This window comes from Zosterops lateralis, assembly GCF_965231275.1.
Source record: "Zosterops lateralis genome assembly, chromosome: Z".
Taxonomy (NCBI): Eukaryota; Metazoa; Chordata; class Aves; order Passeriformes; family Zosteropidae; genus Zosterops; species Zosterops lateralis.
The window spans coordinates 81,000,001-81,024,609 of NC_139800.1; the positions used below are offsets into that span (position 1 = coordinate 81,000,001).

Sequence of the window (24,609 nt, forward strand, 5' to 3'; positions counted from 1 at the left end):
TTCTGACCCCCATTTCCAGTTTCTGGGTCGGGATGTTGAGCTGTTAAAGAGCTTTTAAGGCAGCTGCCGTTCTTTCCTGAATAAAAGGTCGCTACATAAAATTTTTGCCTCTCGGCAGATCTCGTGTTACAAATGTTGCTGTAGGTTTAAAGTGTTAATTTATGTGGTGTATTGGGTTGGGTTTAAAAGTCCCTGAAGACCTTTGAATCTCAGTAGCTAATGAGGCTTGCAGAGAAGAACTTGAGAGGGAAAAAGCTTACTGGCAGTGAATAATGCTGGAGAAAGAGCTCCAGGACTGGGCAAGTTTTGTAGAGAAAAATTAGGAATTACCACATCGGCCTTTGAGATGTTTGATTATTTCCAGCCATAGATCTCCCTGCAGACCTCCATCCCTGGGGGAAGGATTCTCCACGCTGAAACCCCTCAGGTGGAGTTTTCCCAAGTCCTAGACTGCTTCCAAGGGGATGTATCTCCTTGGGATGAGCTGAGATCCATGAGCAGCCATCTCGCATCCTCCTCGGCTCTCCCGCTCATCCCTGATGGAAAGGATTTACCATTTAGGCTCCCAGTTTCTCAGCTTGGCTGAAGCAGCCTTGCAAAGGTGCTTAAACTTGTCCCTCTCCTTACAGCTGGCCTTGCTGAACTTCTTCCACCCCGAGGAGAAGCTGCACCTTGGGGAAGAAGGGAGACGCGTCCGTCGGAATAAAAGGAGTAAAGGCAGCGAAGGGCCCGACGGTGAGTCCTGCTCATTTCTCTCCGATTTTGGTCCCCTCCCAGATGAGGAATTCCAGGAGTTCTCATTTCTGCAACTGTAGGTCTTGTGTGAATTAATGCTGCTTGGGAATTCCGTCCTTGACTCCTGGAACTGGGCTCGTTTAAGGCTTTAATTTGTACTTGTTTGCCTTTATTTGTTGTCCTGCACGTCCGGCTTTGCTTAAAATCACCAAGGAGCTTTTCACAGTCCAACAAACAGCTGGGAACACCTGCATCCCAAACTGGTGACTGCTCTAAGGGGGTTTTGAGTTGCTGTGGAGTCTGAGCTGGGGTCAAAGACTGTGTGAAGAGAAGTAAAAGTTGTACAAAGCTCGGATTAAAAGAGCAGAACGGTTCCTGATTGCTTTGTAAGGAATTTAATTTCCAGTCCTGGCTTTCCATGTTTGTCATGACACAAAGACAGGAGCATTAACTCCTGGGAGAGCTCCTGTGCTTCCCTGCTGCAGGAAAGCACAGATCCCCTTTTACAGGAGAGGAAAAATGACTGGATGTCAGGAAAAGCAGAGACAGAACTGATGGAGTCGTGGTGCTGTGCCTGGCTAAGCCCGAGTCCTAACTCCATTACCATTGTTAATTTTCCAGTCCAGCTCTGTGAGTTTCCCATCTCTCCTGAAACCTTTGCATTTTCACAGTGGAGAGGCATTTCCCTGTGGCTCTGCTCCAAGACAGAGCTTGGTGAAACTCCCTGGATTCCTCTTGCCTGGAATGCTGACAAGTCTGATGCATTTGGTACAGACTCCCTGAGTGATTCCAGCCCAGTGTGGCCCATCAGTTTCGGAGCCGGTGTCACTCTGGTGCTCAGATGGCTCAGGCAGCATCCCGGTCCTTTTCCCAGTCTCCCTGAAATCTATCTCAGTGCCTTCACCAGTTGCTTGTGTAGTAGCAAGTTCCCACTGGAGGCAAGCGGTGTCAATGGAGCGCTGCTGGCAGATGTTGGGGGGGATTAACTTCATCCTTCAGGCTGCCTCTGCCTTGCCAGATGTGCAGAGAGCTGCTGAGGAGAGAGAGAGCCTGAGGGTTGGTGTCTAACGAGGGTTTTGCCCATCACCCTTGTGCCCAGTGTTGTCCTTTCACGACTGGCATTCCTTTCTCTGATTTTCCTGACTTTCAGAGTTGAGTCACTCCAGAAATGCAGAGCACTTCCACCGTTTTTCCAGTCTCGGGAGGGGAATGGAGCTGGGGAAGGGTCTGGAGCGCCAGGAGCAGCTGAGGGAGCTGGGAAAGGGGCTCAGGCTGGAGAAAAGGAGGCTCAGAGGGACCTTCTGGCTCTGCACAACTCCCTGGCAGGAGGGAGCAGCTGGGAGGTGTTGGGCTCTGCTCCCAGGGAACAGGGACAGGACAAGAGGGAATGGCCTCAGGCTGTAGCAGGAGGGGGGCCAGATTGGACAGCAGGAGGAATTTCTTCCTGGAAAGGGTGGTCAGGCATTGGAGGGGGCTGCCCAGGAAGGTTTGGAGTGCCCATCATTGGGAGTGTCCATCCTTGGGAGTGTCCAAGGAACAGCTCCATGAGTTTCCCATCTCTCCTGAAACCTTTGCATTTTCACAGTGGAGAAGCATTTCCCTTTGGCTCTGCTCCAAGAGAGAGCTTGGTGAAACATCCATGCATCCCCAGGGAAGGGTCCCTACTTTGCCAAGCTGCAGGTTCCTGTCAAGGCTCTCTCCCTGCAGGGCTGGGGGGCTCCAGCCTGATCCCCTCTGCAGGGCCCCCCGTGCCCCAAAGCACACAAGCACATCTGTGTCAGGGAAGGACAGAGGTTTCAGCAGCTCCTTCCTGGAGTGTGAGCCCCAGAAAGGAGGGGATCTGCTCCAAGGGGGATGGAAAACGCCAGGTGACAAAATAAAGTGCAACCAAATCAAATCAAACCACATCAAACCAAACCAAACTCAGTGCTCTGAGCTGGGATCGGTCACAGGTTGGACTCAGTGGTCACAGAGGCCTTTTCCAGCCTCACTGATCCTGTGATTCTTACCTGTGTCTTTTTGAAAATTAAAGATTTTGACCCCACAGGTGGTGGAGGTGGGAAAAAACTGCCAGAGTGACAGGTTGTGTCCCTCTGGCTTTGGCAAGTGGTTGCCCCGTGTTTGGCTGTGGTGGTTTTAGAGCTGCATTTAACAAGTGGGAGCTGTCAGGGCAGGGCTTGACCTTGTAACAACCATAAAATCGAGAAACAAACAGAACCACAGCCTTGGGGAGCTCAGGCTGTTTGTTTTAGGCCTTCATGAAGGAATCTTGCTGTCAGAGCAGGGCAATGAATCATTAAACTAATAAATAAAATCATGTCATGGTCCTGATAACACCGTTTTCTTCGTGAGTTTCGCAGAGGAGAAGTTGATCAAATCTTTGATCTCTGAAGAGCCTCCCGAAGATAAAAGTGGCTGAACTATAAATTCCCAGAGGGAAGGAGATGTGCTTTCCACTTGAGGCCTCGATAAGATTTGTCTGGAATTAATTTTACAAACTTTCAAGTGCTTTTACACATGCAGAAAAAAACTGAAGTGATACAAGGCTGGGGCTGGAGGGAGGCTGCTCCAACCCTTCCCAGCTCTTCCAGTCCTGCTCATCCTGGTACAAACAACAGGCTGGCTTGGATGATTTATAAACATCAGGGAGAACGTGGTTCCTTCTCCAAAAGCTTTTTCTTTTTGGAGGATTTGCTTTCAAGCCTTTTACTGCGAAAGAGGCGATTTTGGGACAGGGCAGAGCTGGTTCTGTGCAGCCAGGGGAGGGTGCTGGCTCTGGCTGTGCCCGGAGCACAGAGCCACAGGGATGGGACACGGGAGCAGCAAAGCTGCTTTCGTTCCTCTTTGTTAAAAAAATCCAAGGAAAATTGTGTGCAAGGCCATCAGCTGGATCCTGTCAGTCCCCAACAGGACTCTGGAATTTCAGGGGCTCCTCTTTGGAGGACTCTGGTTTCAGCCCTCTGACCTCTGACATGTTTTGCTGAATTTTGGGTTGTGGCCCTGCACCCATGGTGCCCTGGGACCACCTAAAGGAGCTGAGGTTGTGTCCTGGCCAAGGTCCCTCTCCTTGTCCCTGCATCCCTCCAGCCCTGGGGCATCCCACAGGATCACTATGGACTGGTGCCTGTCCCAATCCTGGGATCATCATCTTGAAGCCACTTTCCAGTCCATGCTACCAGATCCAACTTTTGCATAGCTTTAAAAACTGCCACTAGTTTTTCCAGCTTCTCAAGGCCCGGGATTGTCCCATTTCCACTCTATTTTTCCTGCCTTTTTTCTCCTCAGTGTTCTGATCTCCACCTGCCACTTCATTTCCTTTAATTCTCTAAAACCTGCCCCTCTCCAATGCCTCTTCCCTATTTTCTCTTTTCCCCCTCCTTCCCTTTTGCCCTGGTGTATTTTTGCTGCCATGGAACCGCTGCTGCTCCCAGATGAACAAATCATTCTGGAGCTGCTAATTAGCAACAGTTGTGCTAAAAGGAACCATCAAGGATGTTAAATTAGTCCACTTTTAAATAAACTGGGTATGAAATGTTAGATCTCTATTCCCAGAGTGCCAGTAAAAATGCTGCTGGCTCTTTGCTAACAAAGCCAGAATCTGGGAGTAGCATGGTTGTAACTCCAGAGACAATTCCATGCTCTGGAGGTTATAAATAATGACAGAGCATTTACAAAGCAGATGTCAATAGGACTCTTTAAAAAACATTGTTTTAAACATATAAAATAGTTTCTTTTTCTCCTACTTTCATCTCTGTTCCCAGTTAGATCCCTGCCGGGCTGCTTTCCTGGTTTCTGGGCTTTTTGCATTTGGGGTTGTTGGTTTGTTGTTTTTTTGTTGTTTTTTCTTTTTTCTCCCTTCCTAGATTTTTTTCATATTGAGCTTGGTGAGAAACATCAGGAATTGTTCTCCAGGCTTTGATTGGGAGCATGGCAGCTGGGAAGAGGCTGAGCGGATGGCTGGCCTTAAGCTGACAACAATTTGGTTCCTACTACTTTGGCAGTTCTTTATGCTGAGGAAAGTCCTGGAGGAGAAATCCAGCTCTGCAAATGGCTTTGGGTTGAAAGGAAAATTAAATTCTGGGGGAATTTAAAGCTCTTCCCCATCCCTGCTTCTACCTAGAGCTTTGGAAGTGATGCTCCAGCTATCTGGGTCCAGTTTCACCCTCTTAGGATTTGCTTGGTGGTTTTAGGGTGACTTCAGTGTGGTTTTAGAGTGGGTTTTGAATAGGTTTAGAATGGTCTTGCAGTGGTTTTAGGGAGGGGTTTGAATGGTTTGGCAGGTAGCTGATGCCAGAGCTTGGCTTTTAGAGTGGTTTTAGGGTAATTTTAGGATGGTTTTACGGTGGTTTTAGGATAGAATTTGGATGTTTTCTGCATAGTTTAGCAGGTAGCTAATGCCAGGATGGATTTAGGATGAGGTTTGGATAGTTTAGCAGGTAGCTGATGCCAGCCTGGCTTTCAGAGTGAATTTAGGATGGATTTTGGATGTTTTTGGGATGGTTCGGCAGGTAACTGATGCCAGCCTGGCTGGGGGTACCTGGCTCCCCCTGTGCAGCCCCCAATCCCACAGGTGCCCTGTCCCAGCTGTGCCCCTTTCCCGACCCGGCAGCACTGACCATGCAATTGGACCTTTTTTTTTTTTCTTTTTTTTTTTTTTTTTTTTTTTTTTTTAATATCCAGCTCACAATAGCAACTTTTCCTGCCGGCTTCCTCTCCTGTGGAAAGGGCAGGTTCGTCCCTCTGCCTCCAGAACAATGGGTGCCTTTGTGTCGGCCCCGTGCAATTCCCAAAGCCCCGGCATTCCCAGAAACACAGATGGATGCAGGGCGATAGAGCCTTATTGTGCTCCGAAACCATGGTGATGAGCACGCAGTAAATACTGGACATTTCCTGGATCCTGGAGCACAGGAGACGCTCCCAGAAGGAAAGGCTCACCACAAAGTGTTTCTTCTTGCTGATTCCCCCCAGAATTTCTCTGTGATTTCCCCCTAAATGGAAGAAATTTGGGATAATGTGATGTTTTTAATCTTTGGGGGTAAACTCATCCCTTTCTTGGGATGTTGCTGTCAGTGTTTGTTTTTACTGGGATAAAATTAATGCTTCTGCTTATTTACATATCCCCATCTGCATGTTATTCCCAGGCTTATGATAACAGGGATCTATTTAAGTTCTTGTCCCTAAAAACCCAGAGTGGTGTGTAGGTGCTGGTTCCAGCTCTGTTCCAGCCCTGCCACTGGCTGCACAGAGAAACTGTGGATGTTCCTGGAAGTGTCCAAGGCCAGGGTGGACAGAGCTTGGAACAACCTGGGATAGTGGAAGTTGTCCCTGTGGGTGGCAGGGCGTGGAATGGGAAGAGTTTCAAGGTCCCTTCCAACCAAAGCAGTTTATGATTCTGTGATTCTCTAACTCCTCATGTCCAGAATTCCTCACTGAGCTCTGCTGTGTTTCTGTCCCAGTTGGATGTTAAATAGGAAAAGCTGGGAGAGGCCCAAGCCCAGCTGAGTGGTGTCCAGAGTGAGGAATTGTCCCATCTCACAGGGATCCCAGTGGAATGATGGTCGGTGTGTCCTGACCCATCCAGAACCTGCCTTTGCCCCCTGGCTTCTTCAGCAGCCCTTCCAGCTGGGATCTGGATTGTTCCAGGAGGAACTTGGCTCCATTATTTGGAAGTTTACAAAGCTGTGATGAGGTGCTGCTGATCTGGTCCATCCCTGGAGCTGCCCTGGGGGTGTTCATCCTTCCCTGCCTGGGATGGGGCTGCAGGGTGGCCACCGGGAGATTTGGAGCTGCTGAGGATGAGAAGGAATTCTCTGCTCATTGTCACACCTCGGTGGCACTTTCAGACACTTGCCCTGACTGCACTTGTGAGTGCATTCTGAGCTCCCAGGAGCTGTGCTCAAACCTGACCAGAGCTCAGCTCCTTTTCCAGCTGCACTTTGGGGATGTTATTGGAAGTGACTGGTGATTCCATCTGAATTCCGCTCCCGAGGCCCGGGGGCTTTTCAGAGCGCCCCGGGTCAAACGCTGAGCTTCAGGAATCTCACAGAGTTCCTTGTGTTACAAAACAGGGCCAGCACTAATGAGAGGAGAGCAGATGTTCCAGAGGGGCAGGAATGTGGCTGCATCTGAGCTGTGAGTGCAGCTGAGCTGCACCGAGCACTGGAAATGCCAGACTCCTCTGGAAGCTGCTGCTCCCTTCCCGCAGCATGAGAGGCTCCATTGTCTCCCTGCTGGAGGATTTGCAGCTGAGCTTTGATTTCGGTGAATGAACCCTCAGCCAGGGAGGTTCTGCAGGCTCAGCACGTGCTCCAGGCCCGTCTGGTCACTCCAAGTGGATGAATTGTTGTGGAACTGGATCAGATCCACCTTCTCCACCTGAGCCCCCGCTCAGGTCCTGCCCCTGCCACCACAGGAATCCTCCTCCTGCAGTTTTTGGGATGAAAAAGTTTGGTTTTCTGTCTGAGCAGGCATGGCAGGGCTGAGGGGGATCTCATAATCCATAAAAATATCTCTAAAGGGTTTCAGAGCATGGTGCCAGGCTCCAGGACAAGGGGCAATGCCAATAAACTGCAACACAAGGTGTTCCACCTAAACATGAGGAAGAACTTGTTTCCATGGAGCGGGTAGAGCCCTGGAACAGCTTCCCAGGGAGGGTTTGGAATCTCCCTTCTCTGGAGACATCTCAAACCCACATGAATGTGTTCCTGTGTCACCTGCTCCAAAGGGTCACCCTGCCTAGGACTGGATGATCTCCAGAGGTTCCTTCCAACTATCCTGGGACACTGTGGACAGCCAAACCTGGAGCTGCTGCTCTGGTGGTGGCAGTTGTGATTGTCACTGTGCCCTCTCTGGGCACTCACTGGAACCCTCTCGGCTGTCACAGAGCAGCTGCATCAGCCCAGAGCTGCAGAGCTCCAGTGAGGAATTCCCTGGGGGAAAAGCTGTGAATGGGGCTGGGTTGAATGTTTTCATGAGGGCTTTGTTGGCCGTGATGTATGGAGACATTGTTGGAGTCCTATCTGATCCCACTAATTCCAGCAGGATTTGGGGAAGTGCCTTAATTGCTTTCAATGGATAAATGCAGGGGTTGACTGAGCCAGGCAGCATTCTCTGTATCCCAGCTGCTGCAGGGACTTCATTTGAACTTCCCAAGAGTGGTGGAGTCTCTCCTGGGTTTTCTTTTTCCCCACTTTTTTCCCCTTCTTTTTCCCCCTAACCAAATTCATCCAATCCTCACAAGAGCGATGGGGGTCTCTCTTAGGTTTCCTTCTTCTCCCTCTTCTTTCCCCGTTTTTTTTTTTCCCTCCTTTTCCCCTGTTTTTGGATTCATCCAGCTGTAAGTGCATGTGGATGCACGTGGGTAGATCCTTGGATATAGACCCCACGTTTTTCCCTGTAATTAATCCATCAGTTCTCAGGCAGCTGCTCAATGCCATGGAGGTTTTCCATCCAATTAGGCAGGATTATGGATGGGAGGAGGAAAAAACACGTCAAGTTCTGCAGGGATGAGACAGTCAGGGAGGTTTCCTCACACCTGCCTTCTATTCCTTATGGATAACCATGGGAAGAGCTCATTTCAAACATCCAGCAAACAATTCGGGAGAGCCTCTCGTACTCCCACTTCAGACCTTGCTGCTGCCCCACTTGGGAATCATTTCTGCTGGAATTCATGACATATGTTCGTTGTTTATCTTAGTGGGATGTGACTGAAAATGTCAGAGTGTTTTGTGTTAGGCAACAACCGAATAAAACAAACAGAATAAAAACACAGCTGTAATGCTACGCTTCAGATTGTTGGATTTTAATATGTGGGGTTGATAAAGGAAACAAGAGGGTGCAGTGGTGGATAGAAAATCAGCCTGGTGACTCCAGCCAGCAGCCAAAAAAAGCCTTGGGATTCTCGAATTAGAATTGGGGATGTTGTTTGTCAGCTCTGAGCTTGGAATCCAACCGAAATGCCTGAAGGGAAACAAAAGGCACATCACATCCTCCTTCCAGAGCCAGCCAGAGGGTGGAAAATGAAATATGATGGCCACAGGTTCTGGTGTGAACCCCAGGAACTTGGCTGGGAGTGGTGATGTGGGAGCAGAGCTGAGGAGGGTGGAGATTTCTGTTTGATTGGCTTTTTGTGTTTTCAGAGCAGGCAGTGCAAGAGGATTTTGCCAGCAACAGTGGCTCTGGTTAATTGAGAGCAGGATTTTGTCTTTGCTCGTGACCACATTTGTGCTGTGGTGTTCTTGCACCTACTCAGAGACTGGAGCTGTTTTTTTAGAGCTTTCTGGTGCCAGCAGCCTGTCCTGGTGCTTTGCCATTGATCCTGCAGTGGGTCTGGATGGGATGGAGGTGGTGAATCACCTTGGTTGTTCCGTGTGTCCTGTAAAGCCTTGGAAATTCCCATTGCAGTGAGCAGGGACACATCTGCCTTGCTCAAGGAAGAGAGGAGGGGTTTTCAGCAGAGCTCTGGCTCCTGCAGAGCAGAGCTGAGGTCACGGGGTGGGGAGAACCCCAGGAGGTGACTGGATCCAACCTCTCCTCCTAAATGGGACCAGCACTGTGACAGAGGTGACAACAGCAGAGGTGACAGACCTCTAAAGGACAAGGTGCTGTTCCATCCTGGTTCTCCCACAATCCTGTACTGGTATTTTTCTTCCTGCAAAAAGCCCTTAGGAAGGAGATAGACAGGGCTGGTGGGGCTCTGCCTGCTCCAGCACCTCCCTTCAGACAGCACCTGGTGCCCTTTGAGTCCCATCATCCTCCTGAAGGTAAAAAAGCCTGTGGAATGCATGAGCACAACTAATTCAACCTGCTCCCTTTGTCCTTTCCAGCTGGGGGGTTGCTCCCCCAGCAGCTTTACCTGGAGCAAAAATCAGGTTGATGAGTCCCTTAGGTCTGTCTCCTGTTCACACTCTGGTTCTGGTCATCTGCAGTAATCACATTTTTTTCTCTTGAATAGGATTAAAGATCAGGATAAACTACATCACAACCTACTGCCACTGTTGGCATTGTCTGTAAATTTGAGTTTAACTGTCCTTAGGAGCTTCACCAGATGATTCCCCAAGGAGTCCTGGGTTTTGTCAAGCCAAGCAAAAACCTCTGAGTACTGGCAGGAGAAAAAAAAAAAACCAAAAAACTTTCTCAACAGCAAAAAAAAAAAAAAAAAAAACCTGTTCCTGATGAGATCTTATGTGGTCTGAAGCTGTTTGAGAAGAGAGATTGTGGCTCTCTGGCATCTCGTGTCTCCCCAGGGATTCCAGGGGTGAGCTGTGACTTCCCTCCGTTTGTTTTCAGCCCGATGGGCTTGAGCTGGGGGCTGGTGTTTGGGATCAGAGGAATGGGGAGGGAGCAGGCTACTGATGCATGGAGCTCCTGGAGCAGCATCTGCTCATCTGGATGACACATGAATGGAGGCTTGTCCTTTGGTGGAATGTGAGGAGAGGAGCAGGGAGGCAGCAAAGGCCACTCTCACCCCTAAGCCACCACATGGGAGATGATTCCCAGCCCTTGGTGCCAGGGCACGAGCTCTTCTCACACCCAGCAGCCCCAGGAGTGACCTCAGTGCAGGACATTTCCCCTGGAGACACATGGAAAGCCCATCAAAGAGATGAAGAATTGCCTCAAAAATTGGATGGAGCCAAGGGAGTGCCTCAGAAGAGTCCAAAATGAGCTGCAAACTGTCCTTGATCTCCCAGGCTGGAGGAGACTGGATTTGGGCTGGGGCAGTCCAGCACAGGGCTGGGGAGGGTCACGAGTGTCACTGTCCCCAAGCCATTTCTGAGGACTCAGCAGCCTCTCACTCCACAGTGGGACAGGACAACAAAGCAAAGACTCCTGAAATTCAGGGCTTGTGTTGTGCAGGTGGAGCAGGCTGGGACAGCCCTCTGGTGACTCTGGGGATGGCACAGATCCAGGATCCCACTGGATGAGGCACAGGGAGGGAACACTGGTTTGTGGGGTGCTGTTGTGGAGCATTTTGATTTAAGGTGTAACCAGGCAAAGACCATTAAGGGTGGCTGCGTTCACACGTGAATTCTCAGGAGTTTTAAAACAAAGTTGAAACAAAAGCAGGATGAGAAGAAAAAGTGGTGGCTGAGGAAAGCTGGAATGCCCTGGGCTCTGCCCTATGGATTCACACATCCCAGAGTCCTGTTTCATCCTTCCCCTACTTTGTGTCATGAGTTCCCTCCCCATTCCTTTACAAAACATATTCTCTCAGAATATTCAGATACTCTCAACATACTCAGATTTGTTGAAATTAGTTCTAGTTCACACCCCTGGCTTGGGTTCCTGTGAGTCTGGGCAGACTTTTCCTCCACTTTCAGCAGAAGATTCCCCTTCCTCATCAAAAAGCCACCCTGGGAATACACACCTGAATTTTGGAGTAGCACAGGATGTGATTTACTTCTGGGATGTTTTGCTAGATTTATCATTTATCATATTCTCTAAATACTCTGGAGTAATAATCCCAAAGCTGCTCTTCAGCAGACCCATAGCTTTCTCTCTGGAGCTGGTAAAGAAGCACTTTCTTTTTCAGGGTAAAAGGGAAAATATTCCTCTTGTTTCAGTGTTTGTATCACTGACTGATGGTTCAGTAGGGTCCAAGAAGCTTTCATCTGGATAGACCAAATTTCCTGAAAAATGTTGAAAACATCTTGGTTCCAAACCTCCCCCGAAACCACATGTTCTAGATTAGGCATGTGTTGGGAGCTAACATCCCTCTTTCCCCAATCCACTGGAATCTGGCATTAATAACCCCACACTTAAAAAATATTTGGAAAGCTTTACATTTCTTCTGCTCATGGGAATGAAGTGAATGTCACTGCACCAGTGCTGGAAAAGCAACTGCAGAGTTCTGGAGGTTTCTTCTTCATTGGGAACACTGACATCCCAGATGGCAGGAGGTTCATCATCACCTGCAATCCCAAGGAACACCCAAGCTGTTCTTTCCACCTTTGGTATTGGTCAGATAGGGATAGAGGGGTTGGTTGATGGGTAGGACTAACCCCAGAGCCTTTGAGGTCAGAAAAGCCCTCCAAGATCATCCAGTCCAAGCTGTGACTGATCTCCACCTTGTCACCAACCCAGAGCACTGAGTGCCACATCCAGTCCTTCCTTGGACATCTCCAGGGTTGAGGACTCCACCACTTCCAGTGTTTGAAAGGATCCACAAGGAAGCCAGAGAGGGACAGGAACAGTAGTGACAAGGCGAGGAGAAAAGGATGCAAACGGAAAGAGGGGCAATTTAGGTTGAACATATGGAAGGAGTTATTCTTCTCTGTGAGATTTTTTAAGGGGCTGGAATGGATTTCTCAGTGAAGCTGTGGCTGCCCCTGGATCCCTGGAAGTGTCCAAGGCCAGCTTGGACAGGGCTTGGAGCAACCTGGGAGAGTGGTAGGTGTCCCTGCCCATGGCAGGGGGTGGGGCTGCAGGAGCATTAAGGTTCCTTCCAACCAAAACCATTCCATGATCCTGTGACTTAATGATTTAATGTTTATTTTATGAAAGAGTGAGAAGTGATGTGGTGTATCTGGATGATGCTGACCTCTCTTTAGTCACCAGGATTTCGTCTCTAATCAGTAACCTGGCATGAGAATAATTCCTCAGTACCTCCATCCTCTCATCTCCCAGGATGAAGGAGAGATGGAAACACACAGGTGCCTCAGTGGAATTATCTGGTTTTACATGTCCCCAAACCAATGTCACATTTAGGGAAGAAGATTGAGGATGTTCCACAGTAACTCAGTGCTAGGAGTTAGGAGAAGGGTCAAAAATTCCCAATGAATGCTGAAAACAGGTTGGCACAGTGATGGATGGATGGATGGATGGATGGATGGATGGATGGATGGATGGATGGATGGATGGATGGATGGATATCCAGAACTGGTGGCTGCTGCCATGTACCTTTCCCAAAGTGGATGAACTACCTTCAAGACATCACTTGGTGTCATATCCTGAATCAAAATGATGCTGCTAAAACATGGTTGTGGCATTCCATGTCTGTTTCCTGCTCTTGGCAACTGGGAATTCCAGCATGTTCAGCACCTCCTTAGGTGTGTCCTTTGTTTGGCTGATTCCTATAATGGTCAAGCTTTTATAGGTTTGATATAAAATCAGCATAATTACAAAGATCTGTTCCTGTCCATAAAACCAGTTGGAACTGTTTGGCAGGAATTTAAACTATTTCTTGTTAATCCACACACACAGCTAATAAGGGAAGGCAGGGTTTTTTTAATATCCTATTTATATCAGCAGATGTCCCAAAGAAGTTTGGGATATTTCTGTATTTATAGTAAATCACAGCAGTGTGTAGCGTGCAGAAAGAGAGATTGGAGGGGGGGCAAAGTCAACTCTATTAATCTTGCTAAGAGCAAACATGTCACATGTAATATCCTTGAGTTGCATCACCATCTGGGATTTTTCTGAAGGCCTTGGAATTGATCCAGCAGATGGTAGGGCTGCAGGAGCTGGGGCTGGAACCTGCTCCCTGAAGCATGGGGAGATGTTCTTAATGCTGCTGGCTGGGCCACAGCTGGGGGTTTGCACACCAAAAACTCATCTCTTGCAAGTGTTTTCCTCAGCTTCAAGTGAATTGTTTGCATCTGAACCCAAAGTGCTTCTGCTAGGAGGGACTTGGAATTGATTGGAGTGGCTTGGAATGGTTTGGAGCCTTCCACTTGTGGTGGCTCTGTTTGGGTTGAGGTCTTTTGTCATCATGTAGAGATGTCTTTCCTGCTTGTGCCTTTCCCTCTGGGTTTGCCCCTCCTGCAGACTTGACATTCCCTCTTTTTCTGGTGTCCTCCCCTTACAATTTCCCAGCACCCGTGGAAAAATCAGCTTTTGGAGGGGTCTAGCTCTGGAGTGCTGCTCACAGCCAAAGTGTGCAGAGCGCGGCTTGCAGCATTCCTGCTCCCATCTTTCCTGGGGGAATCCCATCCTCTGATGAGAAATCCAGCTGGTCCAAGTTCCTGTAGCAAAGTCAGGGGGTTTTCCTATAGGAAATCCAGGGAAAGGCAATATCAATGGTAGCTGCAATGTTTCCAGGAGAAGCTTCAGTAGTGATGGCTTTGGTGGTTGGGCAAAAATAATCCCAAAAGTAACATTCCAAAGGGAATGGCAGACCTTACAGAGACTTTCCAGCCATCACCTGTGACACAGGAGGGCTCACACTGAGCCAGAAGATCCCCTCCAGACCTGTGCTGCTCCTTGGAATCTTTCTCATTCCCAACTCAGTGGTCACTTTGGGTGTGCCAGCACTGTTCTTGAAGCCCTCCAGATCTTCTCCTTCTTTAGCCTTTCCCAGTGGTGCTCTCACCCCTTTCCCAGGGCTGATGGCCACCAAGGCAAGCTCACTTGCCCACTTCTTGCCCTTCCCAGAAACCTTTCTGTGGATTTCTTCTCATTTAAAGTAATCTTCCTGTATCAGATATCAGGATTGGCTTCACTGTTCCCAGGATTTCCTCAACCCTTCCCTAAGTGTCAGCAGGATTTCCCCATGTTTTCCAGAGTTATTCCCATTTTAGGATTGTGCTTCTGCCTTGCCTGGCTGAGCAGCAGCAGCTGAGCACGTGCAGGTGTCCTCCAGCATCCACCAGAACACTTTATTATTTCCCATGTATATATATTTTATAGGACTGTATATTTTGTATGACTGAATCTCATTCCATGCTTAATATCCTTCAAAGCCATCCAGCCTGTCCTGTTCTCCCAAATCCTTTTCTGTATTAACAGTTCTGGCCAACTTCCCTCCCCCTAAACAAGGGGGTGAACAGAGCTGACAACTCCTTCAGGGAGAGATCAGAGTTTAAACATATATTTAATTCCAGTTGAAAGATGGGAAAAGTAGAAGGGGATGCACTTCCCGAGGTCTGGAGCTGGTTTCTCAAAGGAGAACAGACAGCATGTGGAAAGGGAGAGATGGGAGGAAGGACAGAAGTCAGGAAGGATAATTGTGCTCAAGTGGCTGTCACATTCAATCCTGGCAACTGGGACCACCTGGATCTCTAGGACATTCCTGATGGACATGGACAGGGATTCATGAGGAGCAGAAAGGTGCACTCATAAAGGTGCACACTTAAAAAGAAGGGAAAAGAGGTGCCAGGGAAAAGCTGAGAGGTTGAGTTGCTCTTAGATCCCATCGGGACTGGGATAAACCCTCAACTGCATCATGGCAAAGCCCTGAAATCAGGTATGGGAGGTGTTGATCAGTCAGAAGTTCTTCAAGTCAAACAAGTTCCCTTCTCCATGAAGATGGCAGGTCTGTAGACCCTGGAGCAGCAGAAGATATCCTGTAATTTGGTTTTTTATACTCATGTACGTTGGAGGAACACAGTGGATACACCTGTGATCCACATCTTGGAGTGGAAAAAAACAGTTTTCTCTTAGGCCATCCTTGGAATCAAGGTCTGTGTGAAACTACAGTAAATAATATGGGTTGGGTGACAGGCTTTGGGTCCTGGAACTTCTCCATGGGAGGAATGGGATGGGAAGGTGACATTGGCAGTGTGAGAGTGTGGGAAAGACTTAAGGTTTGCATGACTTGTAGGTATTTAACCATCAATTAAAAGGTAACCAGTGGGTCAGATATATCATGGAATCTCAGATGAGTTTGGGTGGGAAGGATCTTAAAGCTCATCTCACTCCTCTGCCATTGGCAGGGACACCTTCCCCTATCCCAGGTTGCTCCAAACCCCATCCAACCTGGCCTTGGACACTTCCAGGGACAGGTCATCCATTATATTACAGTGATATTATCTGAGTGTTCAACCACTGCATTTAACTAGTTTAAATACTTTGAAAAGTATTTTAAAATACTTTAACAAGTTTAATGTTTAAATATTGGGTTGTGGCCTCTGAAAACCCTGGCAGAAAGGATTTTTTAATCACCATTTTCCTCCTCTGCACATCAACGTTGGGACACCAAGCCAGGTTTTCAAGCCTTACACCTCAACACCTCAGCACCTGAGAGGAACATTGATCTGAAATTTTTGTGGCCCTCAGCTTAGACTCAGTAATTTATTACAACTGAGCCTAAATGGAGCAGCAGCTCCTGAACTCCCCATTTTGAGCAGAACCAAGGGAAACTCTGCTGTATCAGAAGCTTCAGCCCCACACTCCAATTAAACAACCCCCCCTTGCTCTCGGGAGGCAAACAGATGCAAACCCCAGAGAGACTCAGAAGCTCCCAAGCTTAATAATCCTGGGGTTTTTTTCTCTCCCCCCCTCGTGTCAGGAATACTTCTGTGTCTGTCGAAAGCTCCACTTGCAGATCCATAACATCTCTCTTTGCCGTGCCTGGAACAGATGCGTGTGTTGTAATATAGACTGCGAACATTGACATCCCATGTGGTTCTCATTCCTCCCAGTCATCTTTGAAGCTAATTGGATCCAGCCAGCCCAAATGTGTCTGGCTGGCCACAGCTATTTGTACTTTCACTCTGGTTCTGGTGCTAATGGTGGGATCTATGGAACATGAAATAAACTCTCGTGACTCCGAGGGCTGCCGAGGCACAGCCGCTCGCGTCTCGCTGCGTTGGGATGGGCTGGGATCTTTAAATGGGTGGTTTTTTTTCTTCTTCTAATGTTGTTTAGTGGCTGGTGGCTACAGTGAGGGCTGGTGGGGCTCAGAAGTGCAGAATTAGGAGCCTGGTTGTCCAGCTTAAAATGTTTTGCGGTCTGGTGTGGCTTCCTAGTGGGATACTGGGAAGGCGTTGTTAGGAATCCATGTGTTGTCCAACTTTTGAGTATTATTAAAAAATAGTATGGAAATATTATTAAAAACAGTAAATTAGCAAAAATTAACATTTAGATAATAGAATCACAGAATGGGTTGGGTTGGAAGGGACCTTAAAGCTCATTCATCCCCATGGGCAGGGACACCTTCCTCTGTCCCAGGTTGCTCCAAGCCCTGTCCAGCCAGGCCTTGGACACTTCAAGGGTTGGGGCAGCCACGGCTTCCCTGGGCAGCCTGTGCCAGGCCCTCACAGGGAGGAATTTCTCCCTGAAATTATAGATACCACCATTTATAGATAATGTCTTTTATAGATAATATAGGTAATATATAGTGCCTTTTATAGATAATACCATCATTTTCCCATGACCCAACAGCACAACGTAGGAAAACCAATATTCCTGTTGGAAAGGCATCAGTAAGGTTGATGGGTAATTTCTCTGGTCCTTTTCCTGTCTTTCCTCTAACTGTCCGTGGGAAAAAGGCTCTTCTGTTGGGTATTTACCTCTCCCTACCCCCTCAGACTCAAAACAACCTCATTACTTCAATTGGTTATGATTTTATCTCCATTAAAGGTGATTTCAGTCATTGTTATGGTAAACCCCAGGTTTTGGAGGGATTTCCCTGATGAATAGCAGGGGAATATTTGGGGATTTTTGCAGTTCATTCCCATCCGTGATGAATTCTTGGGGAAGCTGTGGAACATGTTTCACGCTTCAGCCTCTGCTCACAAAGTCCTGTCATTTCTCAGCTTCACTGTAAATATTTTCTCTCTGTGCTCGAGAGGTTTGTGTTCCCATTGTTTCAAACAGCCAGTTCAGAATAATTCTTTGCTTTTGTGGGTTTTTAGTGTTCTGTTCTTGTTTTAAAACAACTTGGCTTGCAAGGAGTCAGCAGGGGGTTGGACCAGATGATCTTTAAAGGTCCCTTCCAACCCCAACTACTCTGTGATGCTCTGAAATTTGGGTTTCTGCTCTCAGCTGAGACCATTCCTGTGCTGCTGCAGGGCCACAAATACATCCATTGTCCACTTGAAAAATAAAATGGCAATGGAGATTTTCTCTGATGAAATGATCCCTGAATTTCACTAATTTTCTTTTTTTTTTTTCCTCTTTCTTTTGTAGGTCCAAGTTCAGTGAAAAACAAGAAAAAGGGTAAGTGAGTTTTAACTGAATTTTTCTGTCTGTGCTTTGTGAATTCTCTTTGGCCAACACAAAGGAGAAACCAACAGCAGCTTCCCTCTCCAGGAAAGGCTGGAATAACATCCACAAGCACCCCTTGAAACTTCCTTAAACACTGAAAGAAGTTAATTATGTTGTACAGAAGTAATCCTGAAGATTCTCCAGTTGGAAGTTGAGTCAGTACCAAATACCAGGAGCTGTTCCTGTTGGCCAGCTTGGCTTTCATCCCAACCCTGCCAACCTGCAGCTGGGATTCTCCTTCAGATCCACCAAACTCAGCATGAACACACTTTTTATCCCACTTTTTCCTTGAATTAAACCTCCAAATTATCATTTTATGAGCCCATTCTGAGTGTTGCTCAGCCCTCAGGGTTTTGTGGATTTGGTGATGTTCCCCAGGCAGTTTGCAGTGGATTGCTAGGGTTTGGGTTATTCAAACAGGGCAGCCCTGTTTGGGGGGTTTCTGATGCCATCTTTGTGTCTGTAGGACTGTTGGGAACACTTAGGGTCCCACACTTAGGGTCCCACGTTTCCAGGGGTTTTGGCGAATCCGAGGATCCGAGCAGTTGAGTTTTCCATGTCTGTACTACTGTAGTGGCACATCAAATGGCTTTAATCCTTGGATGCAAACTCCAGAGCCACAGCTGGGAGGTGGGAACAGGCTACACTTAGCAACTTCCTTTGTTTTTACTCCGAGAAGCAGCGTAAAATTTTATGTTGGAGAAGTTTGTCCTAACAAAGCTCAACCCGCGTTCCATCAGCCCAACAAATAACAACTGATGGCTGCAGCCTCCGGAGCAATTCCAGAGGGGCAGGGGGATCTCGGGGAGCTGGATTGCATACAGCTGGATAAAGTAGCTTAATTTTATGGTATTGTCACATTTAATTCTTTATGGAGTCGCAGTTCATTGTTTGATGAGTGAGGATTATGGAGAGCTCCCTGCTTCTGCCTGCTCCGAGTTTCAGTGCAGACATGGGAGACTTGGCAGGCTGGGATTTGGGTGCTGGGACCCTCCTTGGAGACCTGATAAGGGAGCAATCAGATAATAAATGGAACACCTTTTGTCTTGTGAGGTTTGTTAGTGCAGAGAAGTGGTTGGAATGCCTTGAAGGAGGAGAAGGCACAGAAATGTGTCTCTGGGATGAGAGATTGAGTCGCTGCTCAAGCAGCAGCTCCCTGAGTAGTTGAGTAGTTGAGCAGATTTCAGAGGCAGATGAGTCAAACCAGCTGTGAAGTGCATCTCTCTTGGGAAGGGAAGCCTGGAGTGACAGCAGCAGCATTCCCAACTCCCTGTCTGCAACCTTCCCGTGGGATGGCCTGGACTGGGGGGATGTCAGTGGGAGTGTTTTAGGGAAAATGGATGTGGTTCAAGGTGATCATTTCCAAAGCATGGCATCATCCCAAAGAGGAGGAGGATAATACTGGATTAGAGGAAGGCTGGATTGAGGTCAGCTCAGGTTGGAAGTCATGGCTCCTGCTTTGGAGAGAAATATTGCTGTGGAGATTCGTCCCCTGAAGCCCTTTCCCACTTTTTGTAGAACACCAGTGTGGCTTTACCCACCCCTGCTCTACTTTAACTTTATTTCCTGCACATTTAAAATATGCCCACAGTTGTCTCACCCTGATGTCCTTGTGCCCGTGCTCCTGGCTAGTGGCCATCCAGAGATTCCCACTCCTGTGCTAAGACAGATGGATTTTTCCTTACACTTATGTCCATTACAAAGATGGATATTAGTAGAGAAACAAGCACATAAATGTACTCAGCAACTATTCCAAGAACTATAATTTCATACCCCAACTGCTGCTGTCATCTAAATATGAGTTTAATTCTGTCCTACTGGGGATCTTGTGGTAGCAATTGAAGCGATTTTGCTCCGTTTATGTTCCTTGGCAAAAAAGCTGCCATTTTAAAAACTACGTCAAAAGAATATAATTTTTGTTGGGAACATAGAAAATCAGGAGAGCAGGGGCCAGGCTTTCCCTGCAGAGCTGGTTTCATCCTATTCTGTGTGCTTAGGAGTCATTCTTGATGTGATTATGTCATTTCTCTTCCTTGGGACGTGTGAGGTGTCTGAGGGTCATGGTAGGGAAGGTTTTCACCACAAGGCTGGGAAAATACTGGGACAGGTTGTCCAGGGAAACTCGAAACTGGCTGCCCCGTCCCTGGGAATGTCCAAGGCCAGGTTGGACAGGGCTTGGAGCAACCTGGGATAGTGAAAGCCGTCCCTACCCATGGGGCTGGATGGGCTTTAAGGTCCTTTCCAACCCAATATTGTAACAATTTGGCAGTGTTTCCATCCCCTGGTTGGGGTTAGTCCTTCCCGAGCCCCTCCCTCCATTCAAAACCCAAAATATTGAATTATTTTGAGGCACAGGTCAGCACAGGGGCTCCTCCAGCAGCGCTGGGGAGGAGCTGGAGCTCAGCTCTGAACTGCCCTCTGGAGGAGACCAAGCCATGGGGATCATCTCCCCATTCCTAATGTGCAGGAGGTAGGAGAGATTATCCCTGTTTTCCATCAAAACCCAGCAGACTCAGTAACTGCTAAATGGTTCATCTGGACCAGAACACCCCAGCCTTGGCTGGGTGCACTGGAATGTGCTGGGGGAGCATCCTGAGTGTATCCAGAGATCATCCTGGGTCTGTAGCGCTGTCACCAGCCCCAGGGCATGGACATGAGGACTGACCCCATGCCAGAGCAGAGTGACTGGAGCTGTGGGAAGAGGGCCCCTGATTCTCTGTCCCTTGAGAGGCCCTGGGGAGTCCCCATGCCTCATTTAAGTGTAATTCCCAACAGGAAGGAGCCTGCAGGGTGGTGACCTGGCCCTGTCCCTGTTGTGGAGCTGTAGGACACCCACCCTGGCTGTCCTGAGGCTCCTCCTCATCCCTGCCTGCAGCCAGGAGTGATCCATCCCCAACCTCCCATTTCCTGCAGCTCCCAGCCCAGCCCACAGCCCCAGGTAATGCCTGTCCTTGTGTTTTTCAGGTAAAAAGGCTGGTCCTCCAGGGCCCAATGGTCCCCAAGGGCCACCGGGGCCTCCCGGGCCGCAGGGTCCCCCCGGCATTCCCGGCATCCCCGGGATTCCAGGCACAACCGTCATGGGACCGCCCGGCCCCCCTGGCCCACCAGGCCCTCAGGGACCACCAGGAGTGCAGGGCCCCTCAGGTGAGGATCCATCCATGCCCTCTGCTCCGAGCTGGACAGGCAGGAATGCCAGAGGTGTCACCGGAGTGTCCGGATGCGGTGGCACAACAGCCTGGAGCGGGAATCCAGTGTCCTGGGCCATGTGGGAATGGGCTTGGAGCAATCTATGGAAGGTGTCCCTGCCCGTGGCAGGGGGGAACTCGATGGGCTTTAAGGTCCTTTCACACCATGCTGAATTTCTGGGATTCCATGGCTGTAAATGACCAGGAGCAGCAGGAGCCCTCCAGCTCCGTGCTGTGCTGCCACAGGAATCTCCTCCTTAATTAGGATTTGGCTCTCAGGGAAGAGAGATGCAATGAATGACCTGCAGAGGAGAGCTTGGCATCTTGGCAGCCAAGAGGTTTTATTCCCACTGTGGATCAGGGAATGGGGTTGTACAGTTTTTCCTTCTAGCAGAAACCTGTTGAATAATGAAGAATTTTGATAGTTGGGCAGAAATGCCAGGAATAAACTAGGGAAATGTAGGATGAGCATTTTTCTTCCTTTTAAAAATATTTTTTAATATTTAATAGTTCTGTTTTATGTATTTTAATGTTACCTACATCCCATATCCCTCCTCCTGTTAAAACAGAGGTTTAATGGTTATTATGGAGTAAGAAAATTGATTTATATGGATTTTAGGGGTTATTTGGGGGTAAAAAAGTTATTTATAAGGGGGTTTAAGAGGTTTTTTGGGATAAAATAAGAGGTTTTAATGGTATTTTTCACTATTCAATGATGTGGAATTGCCTTTTGCAGGTGCCACAGACAAGGCCAGCTCCAGAGACATCCAGGTGGGCTGATCTTTCCATGAAAAGACCTAACTTCGTGGGGGATTTTTATGGACTGGCATGGTGCTTCCCATTAATCCTCAATCCCTGTGCTCTCCCTTGCAGCCAGCTGTGGTCCATCTCCAAGGCCAAGGCTCAGCAATCCAAGTGAAGAATGGTAAGGATCTCTTGATAATTATGGGTACTGGGAAGAGCCCCTCCTGCACCCAAAAATTCCTGGATCCCAGTCCATCCCATGACACAGCTCCAAGATGATCCCTGCCCTCCAATACCCCTGTCCAGATTCCCCAGGAAGAGTCCTGTGTGGAGTTTCCACCCCCATTTCCCCTGAGCTCCTGTTTATCTCCCAGATTATCTCTGTTCTGTAGATCCCAGTAATTCTGTCCCACTAAATCTCCCTTTTCCCTGACCTTCAGGTACATCTTGTGCCTTCCCAGCCCCTCCATTGCCAGGGCTTTTCTCCCCCAATTCTATTTTAAGCTCTCAGTGCATCCTTCTCCTGTCTCTTCCCCATTTGCCCATTTTCCTCCAGTTTCCCAGGAATTTAAGGCAGGGAAGACCCAGTGGTGAGAGGACACAGAGGTGTCAAGCCACCAGCTCTCCTGGGACCCCTGAGCATCTCTGCACCCACCAACAGCCTTTAATCCCAGATCCTGCCGAGCCACTTCCCATCCACAGGCAGCTCCTTGCTCTCCTCCTTCCCAGCTCCCCATCCAAATTCTCCTCAAGTTCCTGCTCTCCTTGCCAACAGCTGGGGCTCATTCATCACCTCCTGTCTCCCTGCTCTGGCTGTGCTGGAGGGGAGCTGGCTTGTCCCCTCCCTGAGTCCCCACATGCAGCTCCCCGGGGACCACATCCATCCTTCCTTATCCCAATCCCAGACTGGGAGGGACGTGGCTCCGGAGGGTGGGGGCAGCAGGAAGGGGCTGCAGGATCCCAGTCCACAAATTCCTGTCTCACACATGGGATGGGGAGGGCTGGCCACTGCTTCTGTGGGAAGGCAGCTTTCCCTGTGAGCAGTGGCAGCTGGAATTTCTCATGGATAGGGACTTGTGCTCGCAGCTCCCCAAAATTGAAAGGAAACCGCCCGTTCCCAGGAACAATGTGAGGGAAAAGATGCTGTTTGCTTAGGTTCAGAAAGCAATTATCCCTTCATTACTGGGAATGCTGAGGGTTTCCAGAGGGAACGCTGCTCTCTAAGAGCGGGAATGCCCTGTGAGTGTCCTTCCCTGCTGCTCGGGAACAATCCAGAGCTGGGAGCCAGGAATGCTGTCCAGCTGCCAGCCTGGCGAGCTCCAGCTGGGAGCAGGGAGAGGAGAGGCAGATGGAGACTGGGAGGAAAAGAGTGGGATTTGACAAACTGAGGCAGCTACAGAGATTGGCTGAGTTTGGGGCTTACAGCAAAGTCTGTCCCTGGGTTATCCCAGTAATCCCAGTGCCAGAGGACTGGATGGTGGATCCATAAATCCCTGACTGTGTTGAGGGACCCCAGTTAGGGGTTACTGTGTCGTGATATGATGCAATTTCCTACTTTGTTGTTTTTCTGGCTTTTGAAAACCTTAGGAGTTGTAAAGGCAAAGGATTTGTTAAAATTATCCCAATTACAAAGTCAGGAATGGTGAAGTCAAGGAACACCAGAATTAAAATCAGTCGCGTGACCCAAAGCTGGGCCCCATTTGCCTGGAGAAGAGAAAGCTCCAGGGAGCCCCTTCCAGTGCCTAAAGGGACTCCAAGAGAGCTGGAGAGAGATTTTGGACAAGGGCCTGGAGTGACAGGGCAAGAAGGAATGGCTTTAGGCTGAAAAAGGGTAGATTTAGATGTGAGATTGGGAAGAAATCCTTCCCTGTGAGGGTGGAGAGGCCCTGGGACAGGGTGCCCAGAGAAGCTGTGGCTGCCCCTGGATCCCTGGAAGTGTCCAAGGCCAGGCTGGACAGGGCCTGGAGCAACCTGAGATAGGGGAAGGTGTCCCTGCCCATGGCAGAGGATGGAATGGGATGAGTTTTAAGGTTCCTTCCCACCCAAACCATTCCATGATGACCATTCCCATGGATGCAATAGGGAACAGGGATCAAACAAGCCCAGCTGCAGGGTCAGGAGGAGGCAGGTCCGTGTCCATCCCTGGGATGAGCAGAGCACAGCAGGCCCTGCACTGGGTTTTGAGGTTGAGAACACAGAGGGTTGGAGGGACAGGCGACCCCACAAACCATGGCGTGCTCAGAGCTAGAGAGGAGTCCCTGCTCCCACTCCCTAGCATATAATCCTGGGATTTCCCCCCCCTCCCTGAATTCCCTGCTCCCTCATCATGCTGTGACTGTATTTGTGTTGCTCCTGCGCTTTTCCTCCTGACGGGTACTGAGTGACCGCCGTTTTCTCATACTGAGATCTTTCAGGTGGAGTCCTCAATGACTGGTCTCGCATCACTCTGAACCCCAAGGTGTTTAAGCTGCATGCCCGCAGTGGGGAGCTGGAGGTACTGGTGGACGGCACATACTTCATCTATAGTCAGGTAGAAGTGAGTACGGTCCTAGGCTAACTCCTCCTATTCTTGTGTTCCGGTGGAAGCCTTGCATGAACCACGAGAGGGCTCCAGACAACAACCAAAATGCCGCCAGCTTGCCTGGAGTTGTAACCGCTCACACGGCTCAGGATGGGTGCGGGGAGGAGTGTCACAGCCCTGTCACCGCCCCTGTCACCGCCAGGACACCGCCCCGCCGGGGGTTAGTCACTGAGAGCACACCCCACATCCAGCAATCCGGGGTTATCCCTCCAAGTTGTCCGTGAGGTTGTTCCTGGAGCCTTTCCAAACCTGTAGGCAGGCAGGACGCTGAGCTCAGTGCTTTAAAAGACACAAACACTGGTCGTTTGTGGTTATTTTGGAGCTGTGTCACTCTGGAAGCGTAGGGCTCCCAGGTGGTTTGGCCAGATTCCAGCCTGGGTGACTCCTTTTGCCTCCCCCTGCTCCATGTAGCTCCACTCCAGCGCCAGCTCTGGGATG

At 49.1% G+C, this 24,609-nt stretch overlaps 1 protein-coding gene across 1 annotated transcript in view; it reads left to right on the forward strand.

Moving 5' to 3' along the window:
- Nucleotides 1–24,388, forward strand: part of LOC310923346 (ectodysplasin-A-like) — a gene marked incomplete at its 5' end in the record, with an annotated part of 58,787 nt that extends 34,399 nt beyond the window's left edge. The window contains 6 exons of the mRNA XM_083884620.1: nucleotides 630–735; nucleotides 17,584–17,613; nucleotides 20,626–20,805; nucleotides 21,583–21,617; nucleotides 21,720–21,771; nucleotides 23,996–24,388. Of these exons, the coding sequence (XP_083740746.1) occupies nucleotides 630–735; nucleotides 17,584–17,613; nucleotides 20,626–20,805; nucleotides 21,583–21,617; nucleotides 21,720–21,771; nucleotides 23,996–24,147 (555 nt within the window). The 3' untranslated portion in view covers nucleotides 24,148–24,388. The remainder of the gene's footprint in view (nucleotides 1–629; nucleotides 736–17,583; nucleotides 17,614–20,625; nucleotides 20,806–21,582; nucleotides 21,618–21,719; nucleotides 21,772–23,995) is intronic.
- Nucleotides 24,389–24,609: the final 221 nt, after the last annotated feature.